This window comes from Aulostomus chinensis, chromosome 12, assembly GCF_037954235.1.
Source record: "Aulostomus chinensis isolate RoL2024-O1b breed Wild chromosome 12, RoL_Achi_v1.0, whole genome shotgun sequence".
Taxonomy (NCBI): Eukaryota; Metazoa; Chordata; class Actinopteri; order Syngnathiformes; family Aulostomidae; genus Aulostomus; species Aulostomus chinensis.
In genome coordinates, this window is record NC_141331.1 from 7,967,644 (window position 1) to 7,992,466 (window position 24,823).

The 24,823-nt window shown below is 41.7% G+C and overlaps 2 protein-coding genes and 2 long non-coding RNA genes across 6 annotated transcripts in view; 2 read left to right on the forward strand and 2 right to left on the reverse strand.

The window, feature by feature from the left end:
• The window catches only part of chmp2ba (charged multivesicular body protein 2Ba), a 9,821-nt gene extending 41 nt beyond the window's left edge, over positions 1–9,780 (reverse strand). Inside the window, exons 1-6 of the mRNA XM_086219865.1 lie at positions 9,593–9,780; positions 6,650–6,741; positions 3,909–4,103; positions 3,116–3,218; positions 2,718–2,824; positions 1–1,080 (exon numbers count right to left, since the gene is read on the reverse strand). The exon at positions 1–1,080 is cut by the window's left edge and continues 41 nt beyond it. Of these exons, the coding sequence (XP_086075991.1) occupies positions 964–1,080; positions 2,718–2,824; positions 3,116–3,218; positions 3,909–4,103; positions 6,650–6,741; positions 9,593–9,626 (648 nt within the window). The 5' untranslated portion in view covers positions 9,627–9,780 and the 3' untranslated portion in view covers positions 1–963. The remainder of the gene's footprint in view (positions 1,081–2,717; positions 2,825–3,115; positions 3,219–3,908; positions 4,104–6,649; positions 6,742–9,592) is intronic.
• LOC147251898 (uncharacterized) lies at positions 8,456–12,781 on the forward strand. Its single transcript, XR_015118707.1, has 4 exons — positions 8,456–8,615; positions 10,812–10,986; positions 11,832–12,055; positions 12,145–12,781. It is a non-coding gene; the product is annotated as an uncharacterized LOC147251898 (long non-coding RNA).
• Positions 12,782–17,554: 4,773 nt separating this feature from the next.
• LOC147251899 (uncharacterized) overlaps positions 17,555–24,823 on the reverse strand; it is a 29,555-nt gene continuing 22,286 nt past the window's right edge. For 2 of the 3 annotated variants that reach the window (XR_015118710.1, XR_015118709.1), the window contains 4 exons: positions 22,324–22,392; positions 20,966–22,226; positions 19,903–20,068; positions 17,555–17,706 (listed from right to left, as the gene is read on the reverse strand). This is a non-coding gene — a long non-coding RNA (uncharacterized LOC147251899). The remainder of the gene's footprint in view (positions 17,707–19,902; positions 20,069–20,965; positions 22,227–22,323; positions 22,393–24,823) is intronic. The other variant, XR_015118711.1, reaches the window with a different exon arrangement.
• vgll3 (vestigial-like family member 3) lies at positions 20,998–24,154 on the forward strand. The gene is made up of 4 exons (XM_086219880.1): positions 20,998–21,394; positions 22,118–22,463; positions 22,548–23,093; positions 23,192–24,154. Exons 1-4 carry the CDS (start codon positions 21,284–21,286, stop codon positions 23,230–23,232), a joined length of 1,044 nt encoding a protein of 347 aa, XP_086076006.1. The 5' UTR covers positions 20,998–21,283; the 3' UTR covers positions 23,233–24,154.

The following is a 24,823-nucleotide window of genomic DNA, read 5'->3' on the forward strand; positions in this document are numbered from 1 at the left end:
ATGAGGCAGCTTAAAATAACAAATGACAGTAACTGCACAGCAGCTGAAAGAGAAGAGCGACTGCAGGACCAGTGTCACCCTGCAGTCACTGCATAAACCCCGTGTTCTATACAACGACACATAATCAACAACAACCAAGAAGCCCAACAACTGATGACTCAGTATCAACCACTCAAACCCCTCTGATATGTCAGTCTGTCATCGGTACCAGACGGTGTTTGCTTAGGTTTCCTTCAACCATCACTGAGAACTTCAGCGGTGCCGGTTTGACCTCTGTGACCCCCGCCTCGCACTCTCTCACGTTAGTTTTGGAACCAAGCGCAGGCCTCGCGTTTGTCCGGGCCGATGATGTCAGATGTCATTCACATGCATTTGTTTGTCAATCTCTGATCTCTAGTATGTACAGGAGTGCATCAAATCACTGTGAAGAAATAGAAGCAGTTAACCTGTGTGGCGGCTGGTTGTGCGATGATGGGTTTTTTTTTTTCTGGCTTCTACTTGCGTGACAGTAAACAGTACGTGGTCCGTCTCCATGGAGACAAAACAAGGGTTGGTTTGGTTTTTAAATCAACAAAATGAAGAGGGATTTACAGAGAAATGAATCAGTTGGTTTTTAAATGACCCTTAGACAAGTTTGAAAAGAACAGCAGGTAGCAAACTTTCATGGTCGTACATCCACTGTAGCCCTTATACAGACACGGCGATGGGAAACAACAGCGGAGGTGGATCACAACTCTTTAGGTCAAGCATCAATTATGGGTGCAGCTGCGGCCATTCTGGCGTCTCAATAAATATTTAGTATAAATAAATGAGATGCTCTGGAAGGCAACCTGTCGAAGAATTGTGTGTGTGTGTGTGTGTGTGTGTGTGTGTGTGTGTGTTGGCATGCACCCTTTCGTACACCCTAATCATTTCATCCAGGACAAAACCAGTGAGTCAAACAGCCGCCCCCAGAGCCAAACATTAGTCCACTCCCAGAGCTCGGAGCTGTCTCTCTATCTCGTCGTCTGTCATGGCGGCTTGTTTGGACGAAGAGGCGGCGCCGGGGAGGCTCTTTCCTGCAGCTGGAGCTCTGACCATCTGGAAACAAACACGGACAATAAATAAATACATCACAATAACAGACACACAATCAAAACTTCATACAAAGACTGATCATGCTGAACGTGGCAGCCCTGCGGCGGCGCCTTCCACTGATACGATCAACTCCATCAGAAAACTCTTCATGCTTTTGTTTTTTAAAGTTTGGTTTCCTTCAACATTGTCGCAGGAACTCCACCTCAATTTTACAGGAAAGAGGGCGTTCGTTAAAGAAATAGAAAATGAATATCCTCTGGAGAAATTATGCAGCTATTTCATTTTTTTGACTTGAATATGAATTTTTCATGTTAAATGTAAAATATAATACAAGCCTGACAAGAGTCTGGTGCTTATTCGCATGCCTTCATGTTTGATAAAGAACTTTATCTGCATCTGTTTCCCTGCTATTAGGACTCCAGTAAATATGCACACATATGTTTTTCTTGTAGCTTCTTTTCAGCTTCAGGGTTCATGGAGAAAGCTTCTCTGCTCAGCTCTTCCAATGAAGTGCATGGTACTCAGCATTCAGACAACTGCGTGTTAACTCTTTTATTGTGATTGCGTACAAAGTAGCCAGCCTCCCCCCCATATTAAAAAATACAAACAGCTTTTTGTGAAACCAGCAGTTTCTTCTCTCCAGCTGTGGGTCTGTTTATTGGACTATTTGAGGCTTGCTATGATGGTTTGTGAGCGTAATAACTGATGGAGCCCCCCAGGGGGAGCTCCGCTCAAAGCAGATGGGTGGGTGTGCAGTTATACACATTACAGTAGACAGGAGCTGGAAGAGCTGAGGGCTAGCCCCACCGCGCGGCAGCTGGAACTCACTTAAACAGTCCACTAATAGTCATGTGGAGGGTCTGTCCTCACTTTATGTTGCTCCATTAGGATGGGATCCATGTGTTTAATATTGGTTTAAAAAAAAAAAAGAACTTTCTGCATTAATGAAATTATCAAATTATATCTCATATCTAAAACAATAGGGAATTAAAAACATCTTGGCACAGGGCTGGTTTACATGCCTAAAAATGAGTCTCTGACTACACTTACATTTACTCTATATTCCATTTATGTTATGATTTTTTTGACCTTTTTCTAAAATTACAATATTCAACTTAACTGTTTACATGGCCAAGGAAACCCAATAATCCAGTAATGATCCTGTTTAAGTGCAACCACACAAATTCCACGACAGTTCTTTGTCACTTTTCCCCCTCTTGTCTGGTTCAGGTATTTCTCAAACATGACATGTTTCTTGATTTGCACTCATGAAAGAAAAGTGAGTGTTGTTTCACGTTATTCTACTGTTTCTTTTTATGATATGATTCATACGAGTTATGGACATATCAGATGAGTAAACTGCTTGTTAGCAGTCTTCACAGAAGTAAAGTGATGTAAAAACCAGACCGGTGTTCTTAAGATACCATAAACATGTCCAAAGAATGCTCCCAAAACCTGACTCACATTGACACATTCCACAGAAATGCTAAATTGGTATATGGCTCAAATCTGAAACTCCCCCCACAATAGGCTGTCAACATCAACTTTATTAAGTTCACACTATTTTTATTTTTGGAATACTAGCAGAATGTTACTGTGAATTTAAACCCAATCTTTGTCTCTTATTTAGAACTTCTTACCTTTCCAGAGATCTCAATGCCAATCTCATCCAGAACCTGGGTGACAATGTCCTGAGATTCTTCTTCATCCCCAGACTCGTCAAAGATCTCATCCAAAGTGTCGTTTACTGGAGAGAGAGGGAGAGGTGGGGGAGGGAGGGAGGGAGGGAGGGAGAGAGAGAGGTGGGGGAGGGAAGGAGGGAGGGAGGGAGAGGGAGAGAGAGAGAGAGAGAGAGAGAGAGAGAGAGAGGGAGAGGGAGAGAGAGAGGGAGAGAGAGAGAGAGAGAGAGAGAGAGAGAGAGAGAGAGAGAGACATCACTTGGCATTTTGGCATTCACAAATATCCTGACAATCTGGTTTTGAGAGCTTCTAAATGCCAGAGTTCTGTGTGTGTGCTTGTGTGAACTGTCGGTCCTTACTCATGTCCTCGGTCATCCCCATCTTCATGTTCTCCTTCTGGAAGTCTTGCATGGTCTTCAGGGTCTTCTGTGGGTCCATCTTTTTGTTTACTGCTTGCATTGTCTGTAAACATTATTAAAAGAATGTTAGATAAATCTCTCTCTCTCTCTCTCAATTTATATATATATATATGGGTGTGTGTGTGTGTGTGTGTGTATATAATTTTCAATGGGTAAGTCTTTAAAAAAAACATCATTATTCATGGGGATTCTTTCTGAGGTTCTCTCAAGATTTTCAGGAAAGGTTTTACAAGCTATAGATACATATTCAGTTTTAAAAGTCTAAATGGAAAAATCACAAAGAAAAAATCTTCCAATTCTAGCATGTATTTTTATGTGCATAAACACACGTCCTGTTCATCTGACAAAAGTAACACAAACATTTTCCCCGTCTAAAGCAGCCGTGCACCCTCCCACCCCGATAACACTCCATTAATCTGAGGCCTAATTACATCTGACCTGTCTCTGTTTGCCGAGTCTGACTCTGTAGTCCACATCACTTCTGGCCAATTACTCCTCTCACACTTCATTAACAACAATGAGACGCAGCTTTAAACATGAGCAGATCCCACATTAATACTTTAATTACGACATTAAAAAATTGATACCGGTGTACACTGAAACTCTTTCACGAAAATGTTGACTTTTACCTTATATTCAAACACATACACGATATTATGGTGGGTTTTTTTTTGTTTGTTTTTTTTGCCTTTAAACTGGAGTGAAATTGCAAACCCAATGTAAAGGAAATTACCTTTGCTGTGGTGGACATGGCACCGGCCATCTTCATTTGGGAGTTCATGACCTTTGTCTGTGTAGTCATGGAAGTGACCTTTGAGCTGACGGCGTATGTGCGATTCTTCTGCTTCCTCAGTTGGACCAACTGCTTGGCCAGGATCTTACATGCCTCCCGGTTCCCACTTTTGGCCATTTTCTTGATCTCTGCTTCCTGGAGAGAGAAGAGGAGAGATGAGGAGGGAAAAGTACATTTTCCTGAAACCTTTCCGAGTCCTTTTGGTGTCAATGTCCACATTCCATAAGCCACATCAGTTCACACTTCTTTAACTAACCTTTTTCCCTTGATTTTTTTCTGAACTGAGAATGCCAGTATAAGTAAGATATCCACCTAAGGGTAAAACTAAGAGCTAATGTTCCGGTAGATGAGCATACAAATTAAGAATAATAGGGAGTTTCGGGGCAACCTGACGGAGTAAAGAAATTAGCCACAGTAGAACAGCTTTTCTGAAAAACACATCAATTCTATCCTAAGTAGTGACTTCATAATCACAATTTTCCAGCAGTTTCCGCAGGAAGACATGCTTACCCATGTCAAAAGCTACATTGTGATGCAGGAGAAACAAGTTGGAGCACTTAAACATCCATCACTTGTCTGAGCAGCCCCTCTTTTCAATCCATACTGACTCTGAGAGCATGTATGTTGCACATCTCCATCATGTAAAACATTTTTTTCTCCCTGAACTGAGCAATAGTTTAGGAGGTAGTGTAGGAGATCAATCATGTCTTCTCTCACACGTACAAACAAGCATAAACCCACACGAAGTTCTTATAAACAAATACAAACAGAATCCACAAATCTCCCAGGAGAGACAGTCAGAGTTTACACATATAGACATAAAAAACAATAAGAAAAATGGCTCAGGCCTCACTCACTGGCATGCAAATGCACGCTTTTAGCTTTGGTAAACATTAGAATGTACGCTGATGCCAACAGGGATCCTGTGTGTGGGTATGAGAATGTGTGTGAAAGCATCCCCAGAGACATGAGTGGAGCTCCAGGTTACAGTAAACTAGCCAAGCCTCTCAGCAACGCTAGAGCTGCACCAGACGTTTGTGATTCTTGGGTGTGCACTGAAAGCATCCTCTATAGGAAGTAATAATCTATTATTAATGCTCGATTCTCTGCTCTCTGTCTTACACACACAGAAGAGGTGCATTAGTGTCAGATAATGTGTGCCTGAGCAGGAAAGATATTTCATCAAAGAGGAGAAATGTCTGGGGCAGAGGGTAGACATTGACAATAACAGTACTAATAATGTCATCTGCAGAACTATAAATGCACTGATGGAGAAACGATGCAGGTGAGGGAGGTGGGACGGCTGCTGGTGTTATCAAGCCTTATTTACTGTCTTGTCAGATGAGGAGGAGGGGGTGTTAGGTGTCTGCAGCACTCATTGACAGGACAACTGCGGCACTTCCAAGACGCATGCCTACTTGTGCAAACACATTCTCAAGTTTTCTCTTAACTACAGATGGACAATCTGTTAGCAATGCACGATATTGCTTTTTCTAACGGTATCTTACAGCTGATTTGGCCAGTATTTACAGGTATGATGTCTGCATTTTTAAAAAAAGGCTTGCATTTTGTACAACATGACATCAAAACGCGTAAACTGTGAATCTGACTTTATTTCCAAAAGACGTGTTTAATCGCATTGTTTCCACATCAGATGATGAACGAAGAGCCTTGAACTAAAGTGGGCTGATACAAGTTTAGGCCATTGGACTGACAGACTGTTTTACACTGAAAGAATGATCAATTTCTGATGTGTGAGGCGTCCCCTACATCGTGAATGTTACAAAAGATACTACACACACTGTTCTCATCCCTGTGTCTTTGTTTCAGCTGGTCAAGTATTCATACTACCGGTAATTTAAAAAAGTGGATAGTTGTGACTGAAAACGCAATTATATTTCCAGATGTACACCACTACATTTTTCTTTTGTTTCTGCCCCCACACACATTTTCTTTCTAATTTACAACATCCTACAGAAACATGAAATATTAACAGCTTAAATGCACTTTGATTTTTGGACAATAATCTTTTCTTGAAGTCTCTTTTGTGGGAGTGTGTGCATGAGACTGTGCACTCAAGGCAACAGAAAGTCATGATCATGCTAAACTGCAAATTTAGGTCATTTCCATTTCTTAGTGAAAATATCTTCTCTTCAAAATGTACAACAAAGCTGTAAAACTTGACTAATTAGCAGAAAGCATGAATGAGGACTAAAAATGAGGTCCCCCAGGGAGGTAATTATGTCCTGTATGATATTTATTTAATACAATAGAGGGAAGAGGACACAGGCGCTTTCTTTCATCTTTCTGGGAGGGGAAATGTTCACTGTTTCTGTGAGTACAGCTTTATCATTTAACAGTGAGTGTGTGTGTGTGTGTGTGTGTGTGTGTGTATGAGAGAGAGACCAAGAGAGAGAAAAAGAATGATATAATTTGCCCTAAGCAAACCTGCAACACCAGATCTATCCTGTCTATTAATTTACACCCATTAGCCAAGCAGGCTTAATCTAGATTGTAGGAAGTGAAAACAGGGGTGTGTGTGTGTGTGTGTGTGTGTGTAGGGGGGGGGGGGTTCTTCATTGGAAATTGATGCAATATGCAGAAATCAATGAAAAATAACTTCATGGATTTTTCATCTTTAGGTATTTTTTTCTGCGCGCGCGTGCGTGTGTGTCCCTCACCATTTGCTTCTCTTGCTTCTCCAGCGCTGCTCTGTCTCGGGTGATCTGTCTCTGAGTGCCACGCAGCTCCTTCGACTGTTCCCTGATGATGTCTAAGGAGAAGACAGAACGAGAGCAACTCTCAACAACTGTTTCCAAATATCACAGCTGAATGTGAACACACACACGTTTGAATGAATTTACACAGTGGAGACAACCAAACAAGGATGGGCAGCCTACGTGGATGCCTTTATCACACCAACCAAATTGCTTCAATTCTATTGAAAGATGTCTTGTCTTCAATACCAAATTTAAATACTTGAGGCATGATTCTCCAAAACTGGGATTTATTTTCTGTTCTGCAAAACTCTTTTGAGAGGGAAAATTAGCACAAGATTAAAAGATTAAACGGGTAAATTAAATTAAATTAAATCACGTTTGCGCGAGCTGGTTAATATTTTCACATTACAAGAATGGTTTGACCGCGTGAAAATACCATGGAGTTGAAAACTAAAACCAACGAATTGTAACCTTATGTACAATTTAATTTCATTTGATTTTTTTTTTTTACGATTTTAAAAACAGTTTTGAACAAAGGATTGTCCAGGAACTGATATCCAACATTTCTGAGTGATACCCCTCCCAAACACCAAGTACATATGATGTAAAAGTACTTGTATTCCAAATGAAAAATCAAGCAAATACACTTTACATTTGCTACAATTCTCATATTTAATCTTGGGTGCAATAAAGCCAGAGAGTTGGTTAGACTGCGAGAATTCACACATAAAGACCTGAAGCAAGGATGTTCCTACTTCTGTGTCATCCAATTGTAGACCAACTACTGCAGTGCATTTCTCTGGGTACAATGGCTACACAGGTTCAAAACTGGCTGAAAAACAATCTGTAAACATTCAAAGATTTCATGTTGGGAAATCTGTGCAATACATTTGAAAGGAAAGTGTCAAAGAGGGACGAGTGACCATGGAGGAAATCTAAATAATAGAAGACGGGTTTGTGCGTGCGGGAGCAGCACATTTTGATGTCACACTGAACCGCTCACACAGATATTGAGCTAGCCCTAAACTAAAAACCACACGTTGGCATCACGTGAGACAACGCATGACCCTTGAGTCACACATTCAGCTTGTGAGTGATGGACAAACCATGCAATCAGTGTTACACAATCAACACACACTCAAGACCCTGATAAATGGTTGTCCCACTTCCTTCGCCATGAATACATTGTTGAGCTAAATCAAGACTGCGGAGGTACTCCATGATGCAACATACAAGGTCTTTTTAGTCAATATGGATCTGAAAAAAGTGAAGATTATGCATAAATAATGGCATTTTTTTTTTAATCCATAGAAGTAATTTTTAAAAAATTAACAAAAATGAAGTCTTTAAGTAATTTAAAATCCTCCTTAGGCCGCGTTGGTTACCCTGGCTCCAAAGAATGGGAAGGACAACTAGCGGAGGAGATACCTCCTCCACAGATATGAGTGGGCAATTATACAACAATTAAGCTGATGGATTCTCTATGAACGTGTGTTGAGAACAGCTACTGTACAAAATAGCTGAATAACACATTTAAATTTATTTATTCACCTCTGCATAAATGGGGAATCTCAACAAATGCAGAAAAAGATTAGAATTTGAACTACAGAATTTTAAGTGATAATAGACTTGGTCAAAACACGTCAGGGTGTTGAACCACTTACGAGGTGTGTATACGTACAAAGTGACGTACCAACAACGTCTCAAAGTGGGAGGGATATCGTGCTACAAATATAGGCGATCAAACCCCACACCAACACCCCCCATACACACACACTTCCATTCGCTAAATAACCAGAAATCTCACCAACCACCTTGCAAACCAGAGCTACGAAGAAAATACTAAGCAAAGACGGAACATCGGATGGGCTCTGATAAATGCTACAGCTGAGAACTGATACTGGCGTGGAATGGATGACACATCACCGTGAGTACAATGTATGGATGATGCAGAACTGGAATGACAAGGATGGGAGGAGTTGTGGAAATAGTCACCTTAATCAGCAGAGCATAGTATTGGTCTGAATTCATATTTGACAGTCTGCTTTTTATATTCTATGGCACAATTCTCCACATTAGGGGTTTTGGAGCTGTGAGGATTCCCTAGGTGTATATCGATACATTTTGTATAAATTTAGATTTTGAAATTGAATAATTGTTTAATTTGTTTTGTCAATTGTGGCTGCCTTTCCATTTTGATGTAGTGAAGAAGTATATATTTACCCAAAAGAAAAAAACTAAAATACGTGCAAAGAGTATTGTCTTTTCCAAATTATGACAATGCTATACACTGGACACAGATGATTGACTAGCATGACATTATCTAATGATCCAAGAAATATTACTAACCAAAAAATAAAACTTGCTGGAGGTTAATTCTCACAGTAAAGGAGCACCGTTTCAGACTCAAACACAAAGGAACTGTACTTGAGCAAGTCAGTGGCGTCTACAGAGAGTTCATGGGAGAGTTTTGGATAGATAATTCATGAGACTCAAATTTAAAGTACGATTCATTATATGGAGAAAAATGCGTGTTATATAACACACATGACCTACAATGACGTTACTGTGTTTGTGGTTATTTAGACATTATGCCTAACTTAAGTCCAGTGAAGCACATACTTCCTGTCTGGCTTTAGCTAACAATTAAAAGTTTCAAATAAATCTGAATGTGGATAATCAATATGTAGCGTTAATTGAACAAAACAGTGTGTTCATTTAAACAACAATACAATGGTTTGCGACCATTTCGTCGCTATTTCCAGAAGCCAGTGTGACTATGACTCACGCCAGAGGAAAAGCAGGTTCGACAGGTTAAATGGGGAAAGCGACGTAAATATAGGAACAACACAGTCGCGCGGGCTAAAAACAAGTTAGCTAGCTTTAAACACTGAACAAACTTACCGTCGACAGTCTTTTTCTTGAAAAGTGAAGCCATGACTTTGCTCTGTATCAAACTAAACACAAAATACAAATCCCGTACGGTTCAACTGACAGATTCCAAAAGAGAACACCACCGTTTAATCGACAAACCGGGGCGGCGGGTCAGTTTAGCAACAACAGTTTCCTGGTTGACTTTCTCTTGTCGGAGTTCCTCCCTCAGCTGACGGCTACGCGTGACGTCATGGCGGAGCTCTCATGGTGCCTTCCAGCGTCCCTCGGAAAATATAAAACTTAATCAAACTATTACGATGATTCAATTGGCGAAAACAGCGTGAGGCAAAACAAACGACAAACATATCACTCGTAACTTTGTATTTGAGATCCAGAGATTAATGGCTGCTCTCAAATCACCGATAGCGTCACAAGCTTTTGAGTTGTATCTCAAAATGGAATAAAGTTCTAACGACACTTAAACACATCACTCCTGTTAACCACAATCTTGGATGATTTGAATATACTGAATTAGGTTCATCAATATTTCCGAAGTGGTTTAAAACAGCTTGACACTAAAAATTAAAATGAGCCACAAATAGTATTTCCTTCATCCATCTTTATTAATGATGAGATTAAAGGACCATTACGAGGTTTGGGGGAAAAAAAACACTTACTGTCCATCATTTTTAGCACCAGACAAACACGTGGGTATCCTTTGTTACTCTAGAAGCATAACGGAACTCCAAGAAATGGAACACAGTCAAATTAAATGTGTAGGTTACATCATATACAGCAGTACCTACTACAGAATATTAATGCCAAGCAAACAAAAATGAGAGACGGAAGGTTTTGTTTTTTTTATTAAAAAATCTCCATGTAAAGAAGATAGTGAAAATGCCAAGTATTAAGTTGAAATCATATTTTTGAAAAAATGAAATCAAAACATTGTGCTTAAAGCTGATATATCAGCTGGTCCATTCAAGAGTGAGCACCAATGCCATCCTTGAAGTCTGCAGGTGAGTGGGTGGAGCAGTTGCATCCATTTCGACTTTAAGGACTTTATTAAATCTGACATTTGGACTTTTTCTCAAATGGATTTTAACTTACTTCTTGACATTTCCGTGAATACTTTTGCATGTCTCTTTTTTTGCCTGATGCCTGGCCCTAATACTCTTCTGTGAATTCAAATGAATTATCTCAGTATTCTATTCATCTGATGTCTTGATTCGTTTTCCCCTCTTTCCAGTTTTTCAAGGCAGACCAATCCACAGCGGGAGTTAGTGTCTATAAAATCAGACCACAGCTCCTCACAGCATCATGAATTATACCCTCCAAAATTTCATCACCTCCTCATCCCGAGAGGCGGGAGTGTTCCATTCACTTCAGCATGTGTTCATATTGATGCTGAGAGCAACTTTATGGTGAGAGGTGGGACTCTTGAACCGTAACCAACTCAATTTGGTGCATGTGTTGTGTGAGATGTGTGTATGAGTTGGGGTTGGGTAGTAAAGGGAAAGCTGCAAGGTGGGCCAGTTATCGATGCCAAGTTATGGCGGGGGCAGATGAGGGAAGGGGTGAGGGGTGACTTTGAGGAGGAGAGGAGGATGGGTAGCCCACAGCTCTTTCTTCTATCTCTGAGGAAGTGTGTGCGTGTGAGAGAGAGAGAGAGAGAGAGAGAGAGCGAGACAGAGAGAGCGAGAGAGAGGGAGAGAGAGCCCGCACTTGACTGTGTGCATCGGCATGTCGTCCTGAGGCGTTGTTCTTGTTAAGGTTATTAGGGAAGATGTTTGCTGCTAATCAGTGGAGGACCACGGGGACGCCCACTAAATGGCCTCATCATCAGAGGGCCCCAGTGGTGATAAATCTACCCCCAAGCACCCAGAGGCCCTCCAGGTGTTAAGCCTGTATCTCCCTTTGACTTACAAGGTTGCACCGTGTAGATTAACACACAGGGACATTATTTATGCTGTCACTGATGTATTGGAGTTAGATTAAATTATTAATATTATTAGTATTATTTCATTATTCTAATATCAGGAATTCAGCCAAGTGTCTAAGAAAAGGTTAAGTCTGATTTTCTTCAAATCTATTTGATTATGAATGTAATAAAGACTATTGTGAAAAAAAACCATTTTATTTTTATATATTTATTTATAAAAAGTGGATAAAACAATCAAACTGTAAAAGATTGTTTTTCCAAGTGTTTGTAATAACCAAATAATTGTACCCTGTCTTGTTTTCTCCTCCCCTGCATTCCCATCAACAGCATCTCTTTCTCCCTCCACCTCCTGCCCCGCCGCATATCTCTCCATTCTCCTCCTCTCAGTGATTTGGCCTGGGGCAAGCAGACATGTAATGTTAAACCACTTCGTACAGAGTGTATGAACACACACTCACACAGCAGAGAGAGACGTTCATGTGTGAAATGAGATCTCCCCGCAATCAGTGGGAGTCGCAGCTATAAAGCACATCAAGCTTTTCAGCTTAAAGGTATCACTGAACAAATCGCTCCAATCCTCTCATTTGATGTGTGTGGAGTTACTGTAGTCTGATAACAACTGTGTTTTCCCTCCTCACAGATAAAACCCTACACAGACAACCAAAGACGGGAGTCCTGCCTTCAGGCGTCTTGTGTTTTTATTTTCTGTGCAGAAAAAGATGAGAGCTTTAGAACATTTTCATTCCTAATAAAGCCTCAAGAATCCTCCCACGGCGTCCAACCCCCTTTTATTCTTGTGTTTTTAACTGAGATGCAACTGAGAGACAGAAAAACTTTCACTCGCGCACACAAAATACCTGCAATGCTAGAATAATTGATAATATTGGAACAACTGATCCTTGTCGTCCCTATCAATCATTTTTACCCCAAAACAGTAAAGTAAGGCCTAGCTTGACAACACACCTTCTCCAAACCATGCTATCCATGATCCCTACTGCATGAGTGTCACTTTTACATCCCCCAAATCCCTGTAACGTTTCCTTTACTCTTCAGTCAAGACCTGATGCCTGTAAAGATAATGAAATTCACATCCTCCTTGAGTGGACTTTGTTTTTTGCGCTGCCATTTGTTTGTTTATTTGTTCGTCTGTCAGGAAGATTATACAACCACTACCCAGTGGAGGAGGAACATGCACATGCACAGAGGAGATTAAAACACCAGGAAGCAATCGGGAGGAAGGAGAACTTGGAACGTGACGTTCAATACGTTCACAACAGACAGACCATCCTTATTTTCACAGTCAGCCCAATAAAAGATGATTATCTGCCACATATATCACAATAAAGAACAGGGATTCTCTTTTGTCTTGTTTGTCACATGCAATAGAATTTCAACTAAGCTCTCCGGAGCCTTGGCTTGTATATTTCAGACCCATACTTATCTGGCATGAATCCCAAATTATAATACGATATAAGATATGACTGTGCCACATTCATCCCTGTGTCCCTGACATGTAACTAGGCTGAAATATGTTTGTATGCAAACATAGAGAGACAGGGGGCTGTGATGGGAGGCCTGGGATTTCAACACCCATTCTGCTGTCTGATGGATGGATGCTTCACTGGGACCCAGATGGCGAGAGCGAGAAATAGATAGATAGAAGGAGGGCAGGAGGAGACGGGGGGAAACAAGAAGCTAGAGATCAGGGGGGAAAATCCCAGAAAATAAGTTGAATCAGTGGGACATTTAAAAAACAGCATGACGACCTTCATTCAGCCTGTTATGCTCACTTTCACATGTTGACGTCTAGAAACTGTAAGTCTGTTAGTGCACTTGTAGTCTATTATAAGGAAACCTCCATAATCGCAGAATTTTTTTTTTCCAAAACTCATCTTTCCATCAAAATTTCTCATGACTACAATGAAAACATACAACTTTTGCCCCGGATTTTAAGATGGATTATGTGCTAGTACAAAACAAGCTAATAGGCTACGAGTGCTTTTGCTTTTTCTGAAATATCAAAAAGACAAAAAAACAAAACACCATTTAAAAACTCCAGAGTGCATCATTAGGTATAATTTGTGTCTTCTTTACCCAGCTGTGTGCTTAGTAGTCCACAAACACTTGTTTTTTTAGCTTAAAATGAACTAGCACAGTTGGTTCAACTTAAAGTGCTAGCTGGTCGTGACCGTGAACGGGCATCAAACTGGAATGGTTATCGTCTCTTTTTAGCTCGAATGCAAGTTTTTGTGGATTATTGAGCATACAGCAGGACAAAGAAGACATGGATTGTACTGAAAGATGTGCCAAAGAGTTTGAAAACTGATGTTTTGGGTTAGTTTCTTTTTGGGCAGTTTTGCTTTTGTTTTGTTGCTGTGGCTTTTGAGTATAATAAGTTGCCTTTAGCTTCAAGCCAGGTATACGTGGCTGGCCCTTTCTGCATTCTGTGGTCACAAAGAAGTCATGGCGAAATAACATCATGTCCTCCAGACACCTAAATGTGAGTAATAAAAAGGAAAAACACAGATTTTACGTGAAGTCACTTTAAATATTTACCAGAATCTTAAAGCCACCACTCTCTGATTTGTCTCCTGGCTTTAACTTCATAATCAGATTTGAGAAACGTTTTGGTCCTGTCATCTAAATCTGGGCAAGACAAATGAGCAATTGCAAAATATCAGTCCGTTAAAGTACAAAACCGTTCCCTTAAAAAAGAAGCCATGGGAGCTGAGCAGGTGCATGCACGTTTGATAAGATAGTGCTGATGAATCAGTTCCGCATTCAGTCGATGGAAAAATGTTAACACAAGATGGTGATTGAAATAAGTAAGAAGGGTTTCAGACATATGGAGACAGCGGGCGGTAAAGGGAGCAGGAAGAGAAGGAGGGCGAACGGAAGCCGGGTGGCAGCAGCAGGGGAGGCAGAGGGCAGAGGAGTTTGAGATGGTCTAATAAATCGACTGAGTGACTCCACTCATGTCTGCCCGTGGGACCAGTCGTGCTTACTGGCGCAGTAGAGCATCGGGGAATTGTGGGTAATGAGAGATTATTCTCCCCTGTAGTGCTTGCTCATCATCATTGCCTCCCCCACCTCCCATGATTGTGAACACACACACACACACACACACACACACACACACACACACACACACACACACACACACATACATAAAGATGTAGCATTTATAGGTGTGAAGTGCATGCATACTCACAGAACACACATCAGGCAGGCATGCTGATGATGTGAGTAATGTCATGGCGGCTTCTGTTATTGTTTAAATCTGCTTCTGGCACCAATTTTGGATGTCACACTCAGTGAGAAACGCTCACGTACAAGCTTCAATAACGCCGTCTTTTATCCACAGGTCTTTTTTTTTTTGCCTTAGGAGGCCAATCTGTCTGAGGGTACATGTATCAAACCCCTCTCTTTTGCCCTTTCTCTTCCTCTCTCCTCTGGCTCTGAATCGGCGGCCGTCCTCGCCCCCAGGCCAGGCTGTGACCACAGAAAGTAGACTGGTGGTCCCAGCAGGGGGGTTGAGGCTCAGACACGCCATTAGCATAGGGGAATTAGAGTCATTACAACTAGAAGGGCAACAGAGGACAAGTTTTTTTAGAAGAAAAGGAAGGGGAAGGTTAAGAAAGTTGAGTTTGGGGGAAGTAGATCGTGAAACAACCTGAAAAGTGGTGTGTTATTTCTTCTCACTCTCATAACATCACTTTGAAAGAGTTCAGGTATGTGCAGATTTGAATTTGTTTGGAAAACCTACAGTATATATCCTGAATATGCATTTTAAATTGAGATATTTTATTGTTGGCATCACAATTAAGATAAAGATATGTACAATCCACTGGGTCAATTAATATGATTTGTAGCAGGAGCTTGGCAGGTTTGTCAGATGAGACTGATTGTTCATTGAGAATCATCAAGGAGAGGAATGACCTCCCGCATGCACACCATTTTCATGATGATTTTGCATATTAAATAATTCATTTTTTTTAAAAAAGGTAATAGGTTAGCATTCTGTAATTCCCCAAACTGCTGCAGTTTAAACAACCGCAGGCAAATGGAGAGTTATTTACCACACTGACGATAAAATACATTTAAAGAAATCCAAAGAAAACTCAGAAAACACATTTCTGTCTTCATATCCTGACAGAGAGAATCATATTCACGGGAGGAAGCGGTTTTGTAGGTTTAATTTCACACATAACTGCAATATAATGCCTTATATCCTGAATAAAGTGCACTACATTTTCTCGATTTGTTATGGATTTTTAGGTTTAATATCTAAACCTTGACCAGCATTTGTTTTAAAAGTAAATCCTCCTCAGTGTGAGCCTCCAACAAGGAGCCACATCCGTCAAGTGGATTGACCTCCGTCAAAATGACCCCGTCTTTGAGTCTCCATCATCTCATTAACTCCTGCAGGCAGCCGGGGCCGCTTCCATTATCTTTACACATGCAGAATAAGAGTCAAAACTGGCGGATGGACCGAGTAATTATCTGCTTTTCAACTAAGGTCATGGTCACTCTGAGGGAATCCAATATGGCCACAGTGTTAAGAGACATATGGTGTAGAGCATCAGACACGCCAGCACACACACTGTGAAAGAAGTCTCGTCTTTGTCTGGTCTCTGCAATTAAAACTCTCATTACCATTTAGAAAATGTGCAATAACGGTTTGAACAATTAAAACTCGGAGATTACTGAGATAATGAAAATGCAAAACTGTGGTGCTTTGACCAAAAAAAAAAAAAGAAAAAAAAAAGCTTTTGTGAAAGATCTTGGTTTTAACACGGAAATTCATTAACTTACAAATGACTTTTGTTCATTGAACTGGTTCAGTACAAATGTTCCAACTGTGTTGTTTTGTGTTCTCACTTAAATGGAATTATACATCAAGACTCGTGCCCTGGTTAGCTCCATAGACGAGGTGGTGTTTTCGGGTTGGGGTGTAGTTGGGGACCGAGAAGGAGCCCATTAAGTTTAGGGAAAGATCAGTCATAGCACCACCTGGTGGTTAAAGGAAACGTGTTTCTTTTTTTCTTTATTTTGATGGACTCCTCTCAGTGCAGTGGTTAGCACCGAAGGTTCCGGGTTCGAGCCCCGGCTCGGGCACAGGATCTTTCTGTGTGGAGTCTGCATGTTCTCCCTGTTCCTGTGTGGGTTCTCTCTGGTACTCCAGCTTCCTCCCACAGTCCAAAGACATCAAGAGGGGACGAGGCTGATTGATACTCTAAATTGACTGTAGGTGTGACTGTGAGTGTGAATGGTTGTCTGTCTCTCTGTGTTGGCCCTGCGATGGACTGGTGACCTGTCCAGGGTGAACCCTGCCTCTCGCCCAAAGGCTGCTGGGATAGGCTCCACCCCCACCCCCACCCTTGACCTTTAGTAGGATAAGCAGAAGAAAATGGATGGATGGATGGACTCCTCTCAGTGGGTCGAGCAGATCCACCGACTGTAGCATAGGTCAGGTAGGCCTTCCTAACTTGGTGATGAGTTCCTGTGAGTTTTCATTGAATGGTGTGACTATGGTGGGGCGGCAATTTTTTTTTACATCTCGCCATAAAGCAGGAAGCTATTTTGCCTGATGTTTGATGAGAGTCCATCAAAAAACTGAATTCAAGTCACAGCTCCACCTAGTGGTTGTGAGAAGTAAGCCTGACGTGATAAACTCCCAATACACATTAAAAGTTATCTTCGTCTGATTTGCAGTAATGTAGTATAAAGTAAGGGTGTGTTCTTTAGCGCCACCTAGTTGATGCAGGAAGTAGTATTTACGGCCCAGTGTACACGCAGGTTTTACCACTCATTTGCTCTATGGTGGGGGGGGCAAAGAAATTAATCTTAGTAGAGGTACGTGCACCCTGGCTGCTCTTTAGTTTTAAATGGGGGATACTCTTCGATTTGAGTCTGAACATGACATCACTCACATGACATCACTCCAAGTACTTGAATATAACATAGAACTATTATGATATAGTGGCAATAACCTGGGGAATTTTACAATCTGAAAATACGAGCACCTTCCATACCTGACAGTTCAGATCATTAGAACCTGCATGGGCAGGATGAATGTAGGAGCTCCCCTTCATCATCATCACCACCGTCATCCTCATCATCATCATCATCATCATCATCATCATCATCATCATCATCATCAAGTTGTCCAGACGGATCTCAGGCAGGTGTGTGTTTCTCTCTGCGGGGTAAGAAACGACAGCAAGCACACAACAAAACTCATGATGCGGCACTCTGCTTAATGTGAGATATCATCATCAACAGCACTCAGCGTTATCTCACACCTGCCTCATCAGGAGCGTCGTTTTTAATTACAACAAATTTGATTTGGGAAGATACGACGTTCTTTGTTTTAAAAGGATTTGCTCAAAACCTGCAATTTAATGTTTTCAATTGTTTCCAGACTTGGAAAGTGGGCCAAAGACTTTTTTGTAATAATTTTTTTTTTTAAACCTCTGAGACTCAGATCTGGGACACTATACCCGCGACCTGTTTTTTTCTTTTTGGGGGTTTTTCTGGTTTCCTGCCCCAAAACATCATCCCACCCTGAATATTCCTCTGAAATGTGTCCTCATCATGTGAAAATCCTTCAGATCTAAAGCACTGGAGGTTCCTCTCGCTCTTTCAGGGTTAAACGAGCAGGAAAGCAAACAATTCTTCAACTAATTTTTGTCCCTTTCCTTCTCTGCCATCCGTTCCCTCCGTTTAAAAAACATCCACTAATAATCATCTCAGTGCCTCATTAGGGAGCGGAGGAGTTGGAGGCCTCGGCTGCTCCAGATGTTTGCTGGAAAACCCCTGAGGTCCAGTGTCTGTCTCAAGGAACCCACATATTTTTGTGGAACACTGCTATAAATCGGTGTGTTTGATCCCTCGCTGGCTGTCTGAGGGCATCACTCACAGTGCTGCACTGCTCTACTTCTGACAAAAACAAAAAAAACAAAAAGCAAAGATAGTGAGGCTAAAGATTTCCTGAGGAGACGTGGATTATGACGCCAGCTGAGGGCTCTACGCACTGCTAAGGCTTTCAAATAAAGCCTAAAAACATTCTTTGTAGAGCCTTGACTTGGTTTTGGCAGTTTTACCCACATACCACTGGTGCTTTGTTCTTTTCTAGAGGTAAATTAGCCTTTTGTGCTCACGTTTTCCTTTTTTTGGGTTAATTTTTTGTCTTTTCTTGTTGTTGTTTTTTAGCACTTTGCCGATTAAAAATTGCATCCCAAATGAAATGTATTCCACGTCTCAGTTGTCGTTGAAGTAATAGTACTTATGCTAACATCTGCGTACGGTCTTTTGATATTGTCACGCATCAGTTCTGCACAGGAAGAATGTGGATGGTAGTAGGAGTTTCCGCTGACTCTTCAGTAAAATCTGTCCTCCTTCCTGTGCAGAATCCATTATTGAATTGTCTGGCTGTTATTTAACTGCAGTTTTAGACGCCTTGGCAGGGAACAGTGAGTACTCGGGGAGAGAAATAGTACATGATACACTTCTTGTTGATGCAACTTTTACTGCCTTCAGAGAATCTGACACCAATAATAAAACGCTTTTCTCAAATCACTCACCCCTGTGTAAGTTTTGTCTCTCAAAATGTTGCCCTACTTCCATGACGTCTAATCACAACATCGGCACGTGGCTGAATAATTCACATCCCCCCTTTGTGACATCAAAGTGAAAGAAACATGAGTCAAACTGGTGAGAGTGTTGCACGCTTGTCACACTCCCCCGGGTCTTATCACGACAATCAAACCTGACGACAACAGCTAGCAGGTTCAGGAAATAAATAATAAATCTTCCTGTTGTCTTATTTATTTCTGGATCCAGCAGTCAGGAACAGTGATGAAAAGATTAAAGATGGTGATGCAGACACACAAAACTCTGAAAACAGGGCTCACGTGGCCCATTTGGTTTTTGCCAGAATTGATTGCCAACCAACTGATTTCTAAAAAATGTTCATTCCAGCCGGCAAATTAATCAACTTTCATGAGATAACGAAAGTGAGATAACGATAACTGGGTGTCTCCAGTGTAAATGCTTGTTAATCGTGGTTTAACTGTTTTAGTCAAGATTAAATCATTTGAATAATTAAACTGTGCTGACTGCATGTTTACCCACCAATAATCCAGCAATCTCCTGGCCAATGCTGGCTGAGTGGTTTTAATCTCTTATGGTAGATTCTGTCACATATGTGAGTTTTTTTTAATGGGCATTGATTAAGATTACCTTTATTTGGCTCAATCTGGCAGAAAAATATAGCAACAAAACGGACACGTTTGCCATCAAATTACAACATATTTAAGGCCTAAATGTTTTTGCTCGTACCACTGTTTTATTCATAAAATATAAAGAGACTGTGCTTAAGAATAATATCACTTACTTGGGAGTATTTTCTCTCTATTATGTATGAAATGGGTGTGGGGCTTTAACAGGAGGTCTCCAAAGAGGCAACCGTGTTGTGACATCAATCTCACCAACAGGTGGCAGCAAACCGCTCGACTCATCTGAGTCAGAGGGACATCAGGCCAGAACAAGCTTTCATTGACCTGAACAGGCCAGAAATCAAGAAGAGGAAATTAAACGTTGAACACACACACACATACACACACACACACACACACACACACACACACACACGCACACGCACACACACACACACATAATAGTTTTTTTTTACATAGGTCTCATTTACATTAGAGTTGCTACAGCAGTTATTGCATCTTAATCATCCACTTCAGCACTAATTTAAAAAAAAGCATTTCAAGCCTTAAATATGGTTTTGACAGAGCATATAGTGTTAAACGGCAGCTGCTGCTTGATTTGTGGATTACTGTTTGTTCACACATGGTTTAATCCCATCACCTCCCTATCATATGTGCATAATGACACCCCTCCGGGAGAGATTATCCTTATGAACAAATTTAAATCATTAACACAGAAGTGAGCACGTTCACATTTAGTCACCTGCCACTTCATGTGTGTGCGTACAGTCTTACCTGAACAGCTCCGTCATGAAAGATAATCACGTCTGGCTGTGATAGACCCTCTCAGAGAGGAGTAAACTTTACGTTTATGAAGGTTGTACTTGTGCTTTCCCCCCTGTATTTTGGCACCTCGTTTACCTTCCTACCTCAACAATAAATCAGAAATTAATATTATAAACTGTTTTTTTTTTACAGCATCCAAACCTCTCCCAAACAAATGTAATGAAAAGAGGACATGATTCATAACCAGAGTTCTAAGACGTAAACGTACTGCAACCGAGAGTCCTGACAGCGTTACCGCTTTGCTAAACTTCCCGGCGCAGTGCAGGCCCTTCCCCGGAGGGTGTGCGTTAAAGTCTCCAGCCCCCTTTAACCCCCCCCCCCCCCCCCCCCCGCCAAAACAGAAAGAGAGAGCGCGAGAGAGAGAGGGTGGGGGGGGGGGGGGGTGAATGCACTCACCCGATCTCCAATCAGAGGCGTTCTAAAAAACTTGTCAGAGAGGAGTTTTTGGTTGAGTGTGTGTCACAAGGTTTTGGTCGAGTTTGTGGCCCCGGGTGGCGCTGGTGGAGCGCACAGCAGGAGGCGCATTGTTTGTATTCATACCGGACGGCATGGCCATTGTATGCGTTTGGGCATATATGGAGGATCGGAGGATCCAGCCAGTCTGAAGTTTGAGGCAGAGTCGCTCTATCAGCTGTTTGGTGCGCCTTCCTCTCCTCCTCCTCTTCTTCCTCCGACTCGCTCTTCTTCTTCCTCTTCTTCTTGTGGTCCGTCGCTATGAGTTGCTTGGATGTGATGTACCATCAGAGCTATGGAGCGCACTACCTCCCCGCAGAAGCGTACAAGGCGACGTACTACAACCATCATCAGCAGCAGCAGCAACAACAGGTGGGATAGCAACTGAGGGATACTAATGGAACATTGAGTAAATGTAAAGATATTAAACAAGGGACGAGTTGTTTCGTTTTGGGTTGTTTTTTTTCCTTCTTCCTGGAAACAACTTTCATAACATTCAACAACACGAGTAAAAAGTGTGTAAAAGATGAGTTAAATACCACATTGCGGTAAAATTGGCTATCTGTCATAAAACTGGAAAATGTCACAGGCCTGAAATTTCAATTAATGCGAAAATCATTTGACGTCTTTATTCTTTTTCAGGACACCGTCTCAAATTCTCTCTCTTCACTTGTTTAATATTTGCATTCATTCCAGTCTGAGGCTTGGCATTCACGTCAGGTCATGCATAATGACACCAAACTATTAATCTTGTGGTAAAATGGTGATGTAACGACAGCCAGTCAGTCACTCAGGAATGTGGATGAGGCACATTGAGCTTTGCCAGTGGTTGGAATGGAGTATGGGAAAAATAAATCAATTCCTGGACGTCTTCTAATAATTAATGGTGTACTGGAGTCTAAATATATAAGCTATATATTTATGGCATGTAAAGTATGATTTGATTTAGTGTACAAAAGCACTTTTCAAATCCCTTGCTGTGCAGTAGCTTCATATTGTGAGTTGTGTTTTATTTACTGCTCACAGCAAATGTGTTTTTCTAACTCCCTTTTGGAGGATTTCAGAGTTAATCTTCCTCTCTCTCTCTCTCTTCAGAGGAAGCTGAGCACTCACACAAAGATGCAGAATTGTTTGGGACAACAGCAGCAAGGAGGTGGACGAGGGATACAGTCCAGGGATCAGGGCCTTCGTCAGGGTCCTGGAACTGATTCAGGATGCATTTCACCGTCTGACTCAGACCTGAAGGATGTCGCTCAACCAACTGGAGCAGAGTACCTGAGCTCCCGGTGCATATTGTTTACCTACTTCCAAGGAGACATTGGCGATGTAGTGGATGAGCACTTCTCCCGGGCTCTCAGTCAGTCCAGCACCTTCAACAGAGAGACCAAGCCCATCAGAATGACTCAGCCATCTGTCTCAAGCTCTGCTGGATCATGGAAAGGTAAAAGGGGCATCTAATTTATTTTGGTTTGACACTTGTTGGGAAAATATGTGGCAGTATGTTGAGATTATGTGTTTGTTTCAGATGGTGCGTCTCAACCTGAGGGTCAAAGCAGTTCAGTTTGGAATAGTACCTATCCATCCCATCCTGGTACCTGCCTCCCTTCTGTCTCTGTCTCAGTCCATCCAGACTTTTCTCCCAGCTCCATTTCCCTCAACCACACGGACGGAGCTCTGTGGGCTGGCCACGTGCTCTCCCAGGCCAGCTTCCCGCCTCTGGCTACTCTCCCCGACAGCTGGCCATACAGCCTGAATTCCCAGAGCACGAGTGGCTACCCTAATGTCCACGACGTCTACCATTCCCACCCCCATGCCCACATCCACACCCGACACCACCACCCCATGTTCCACTCGTATTCCACCCACAGTGCAGCGCTGGATTCAAGGTTTAGTCCTCTTATGCTGCCTGGTGTCAGGAACCAGAGCCAGACAGCTGCCAGTGCAGGCAGTTCCCCACACAGTGAGGGTGCCAAGACAGAGATGGACCCCGGCAGTAGTAGCCCCATCCCAGCTACATCTGTCACCTGGACCCCCTCTCCCCTCCAGGGATCTTTGGAATTGTACGACTCAGGTAAATTTTACACCGCCATGCAAGCTTTCGTCAAGGGCACATATTCTGTACGTGTGGATGATAAAAACAGTAATTTGATCCTGTTTTTGTGTGTGCAGGTCTGGATCAAACCAAAGCAAAGTCATCAGTTTGGTTCTAAAAGATGTACTAAATCACCAAAGGAATATCAGCTGAACATTCCAGCAGCACAGCTTACACCAAAGAGGACACATGTGGCTTTATCAGTGTACGTCTGCAACATCAGCACTCTGATGTAGATGCTAACCGTAGCTCAGACTACTTTTCCTGCACTGTCCACACAATTTCTCATGGAATTGGACTCAGACTTGGACAGTGATGTGAAGCTTTGGCTGCAGGTCAAGGCTGTCAAGGAGTGATTAAAAAAACAGACCACTGCCCCCCCCCCCCCCCCCAAAAAAAAGGGAATCCCCTTTTTCTCTGTCGGCACAAGACACCATTTCCCTTTCATACAATGTGAGTCAAAGCGGCTCTGTTTCAAGAGCTTGATCCACACTTTGTTTTTTGTACAGTTGATTATTTTTTTGTGTATAGATTTGTTTTTTTTGCTGGATGCCTAATTGTTGCCTGAATGTTACCATCACAGTTTTGCTTACAGGGATTGTGTAGGGTCATTTTTGCTACTGTATGTTTACCGTAAGTGATAAATTATGAAGATGTATTTGCAAATGAAGCATTTATCAGATTTTTTTAATGACTTTGCCCTCACCAACATCCTCAAAAATGGTAGCAGTTTCTTCTTATATTAAATGAGGAAAAGCCTTTGAGACCAAACAGGACTGATATTTAGACTTGTGATTTTTTTTTTTCATAGTAAAAAGATGATGCACCTGCCAACTCCTCCCTTATACCTGTGTTTTTACTATTCTTTAGTACAAACCTTAATCGGACCACCATCAGGGCTTCAGTTGGATGCCATTTTTTTTTTATTCTGTAACTTGTCAATGCCTCCCTATCAAATAATGAAATACCTCCAGACATTCAAGAAAGTCAGCTGTGATTATGTTTCTTTTCGCAGGTTGCTCAGTGTGGACGCAGAATGGGATGAATAGGCGTGTCAATAAGTTATTCGATGATGCTGAAATTTTACGCCATTTAAGTTTGACATTCAAACAAGGAAAGTGGCCGATGGTAAAATATTTCATTCAAAAAGTGCATTTTGCCTTGAGTGTATTCACATTAAGTGTCTTGAGTTCACATTTTACTTCCCTCCTGTATTACTTTTTTGTGACTCCAGAATGCAGAAGGAGCCAGCCACATATATTTTGCCAATCAGAACTGACCGGACAACAGCAAAACTGTCCTAAAACATTTATTAAAAACCCTTAAGGTTATCGACCCCTATCATCTACACTTTCTTAATGCTGGGCCGTGCCCGGCAGAATCCATAAACACTTGGACATGAGCTAAAAGCAAATACAACTTCCCCAAAAGTAAAAGGACTTCTGGTTCTCAGCACATGGCTGAATAATGAAGGCAATTTCACTGAACTATGCAGGAAAGAGTTTGTAAACTCGTGTTCTTGGGAAGTTTGTTGTTGTGTGTTTCTGGAGCTGTTGGTCTGCTGCAAATCCATTCTGGAGTCACGAAGAAGGAGGGGCGAAAGAGGGGTAAAAGAACAACAAAAAACAAAACATCTTTGTGACCTCAAGGCACCCATCTGTGGGTACATATGACTGGAGCATTGCTTTAAAAGCAGAAAGAGCCATTTG

Coding starts and splice junctions, on each gene's coding strand:
- vgll3 (XM_086219880.1), top strand. CDS start 21,284: ATGAGTTGCTTGGATGTGATGTACCATCAGAGCTATGGAGCGCACTAC. Junction 21,395..22,117: donor AGCAGCAGCAGCAACAACAG/GTGGGATAGCAA, acceptor CTCTCTCTTCAG/AGGAAGCTGAGCACTCACAC. Junction 23,094..23,191: donor TTTGGAATTGTACGACTCAG/GTAAATTTTACA, acceptor TTGTGTGTGCAG/GTCTGGATCAAACCAAAGCA.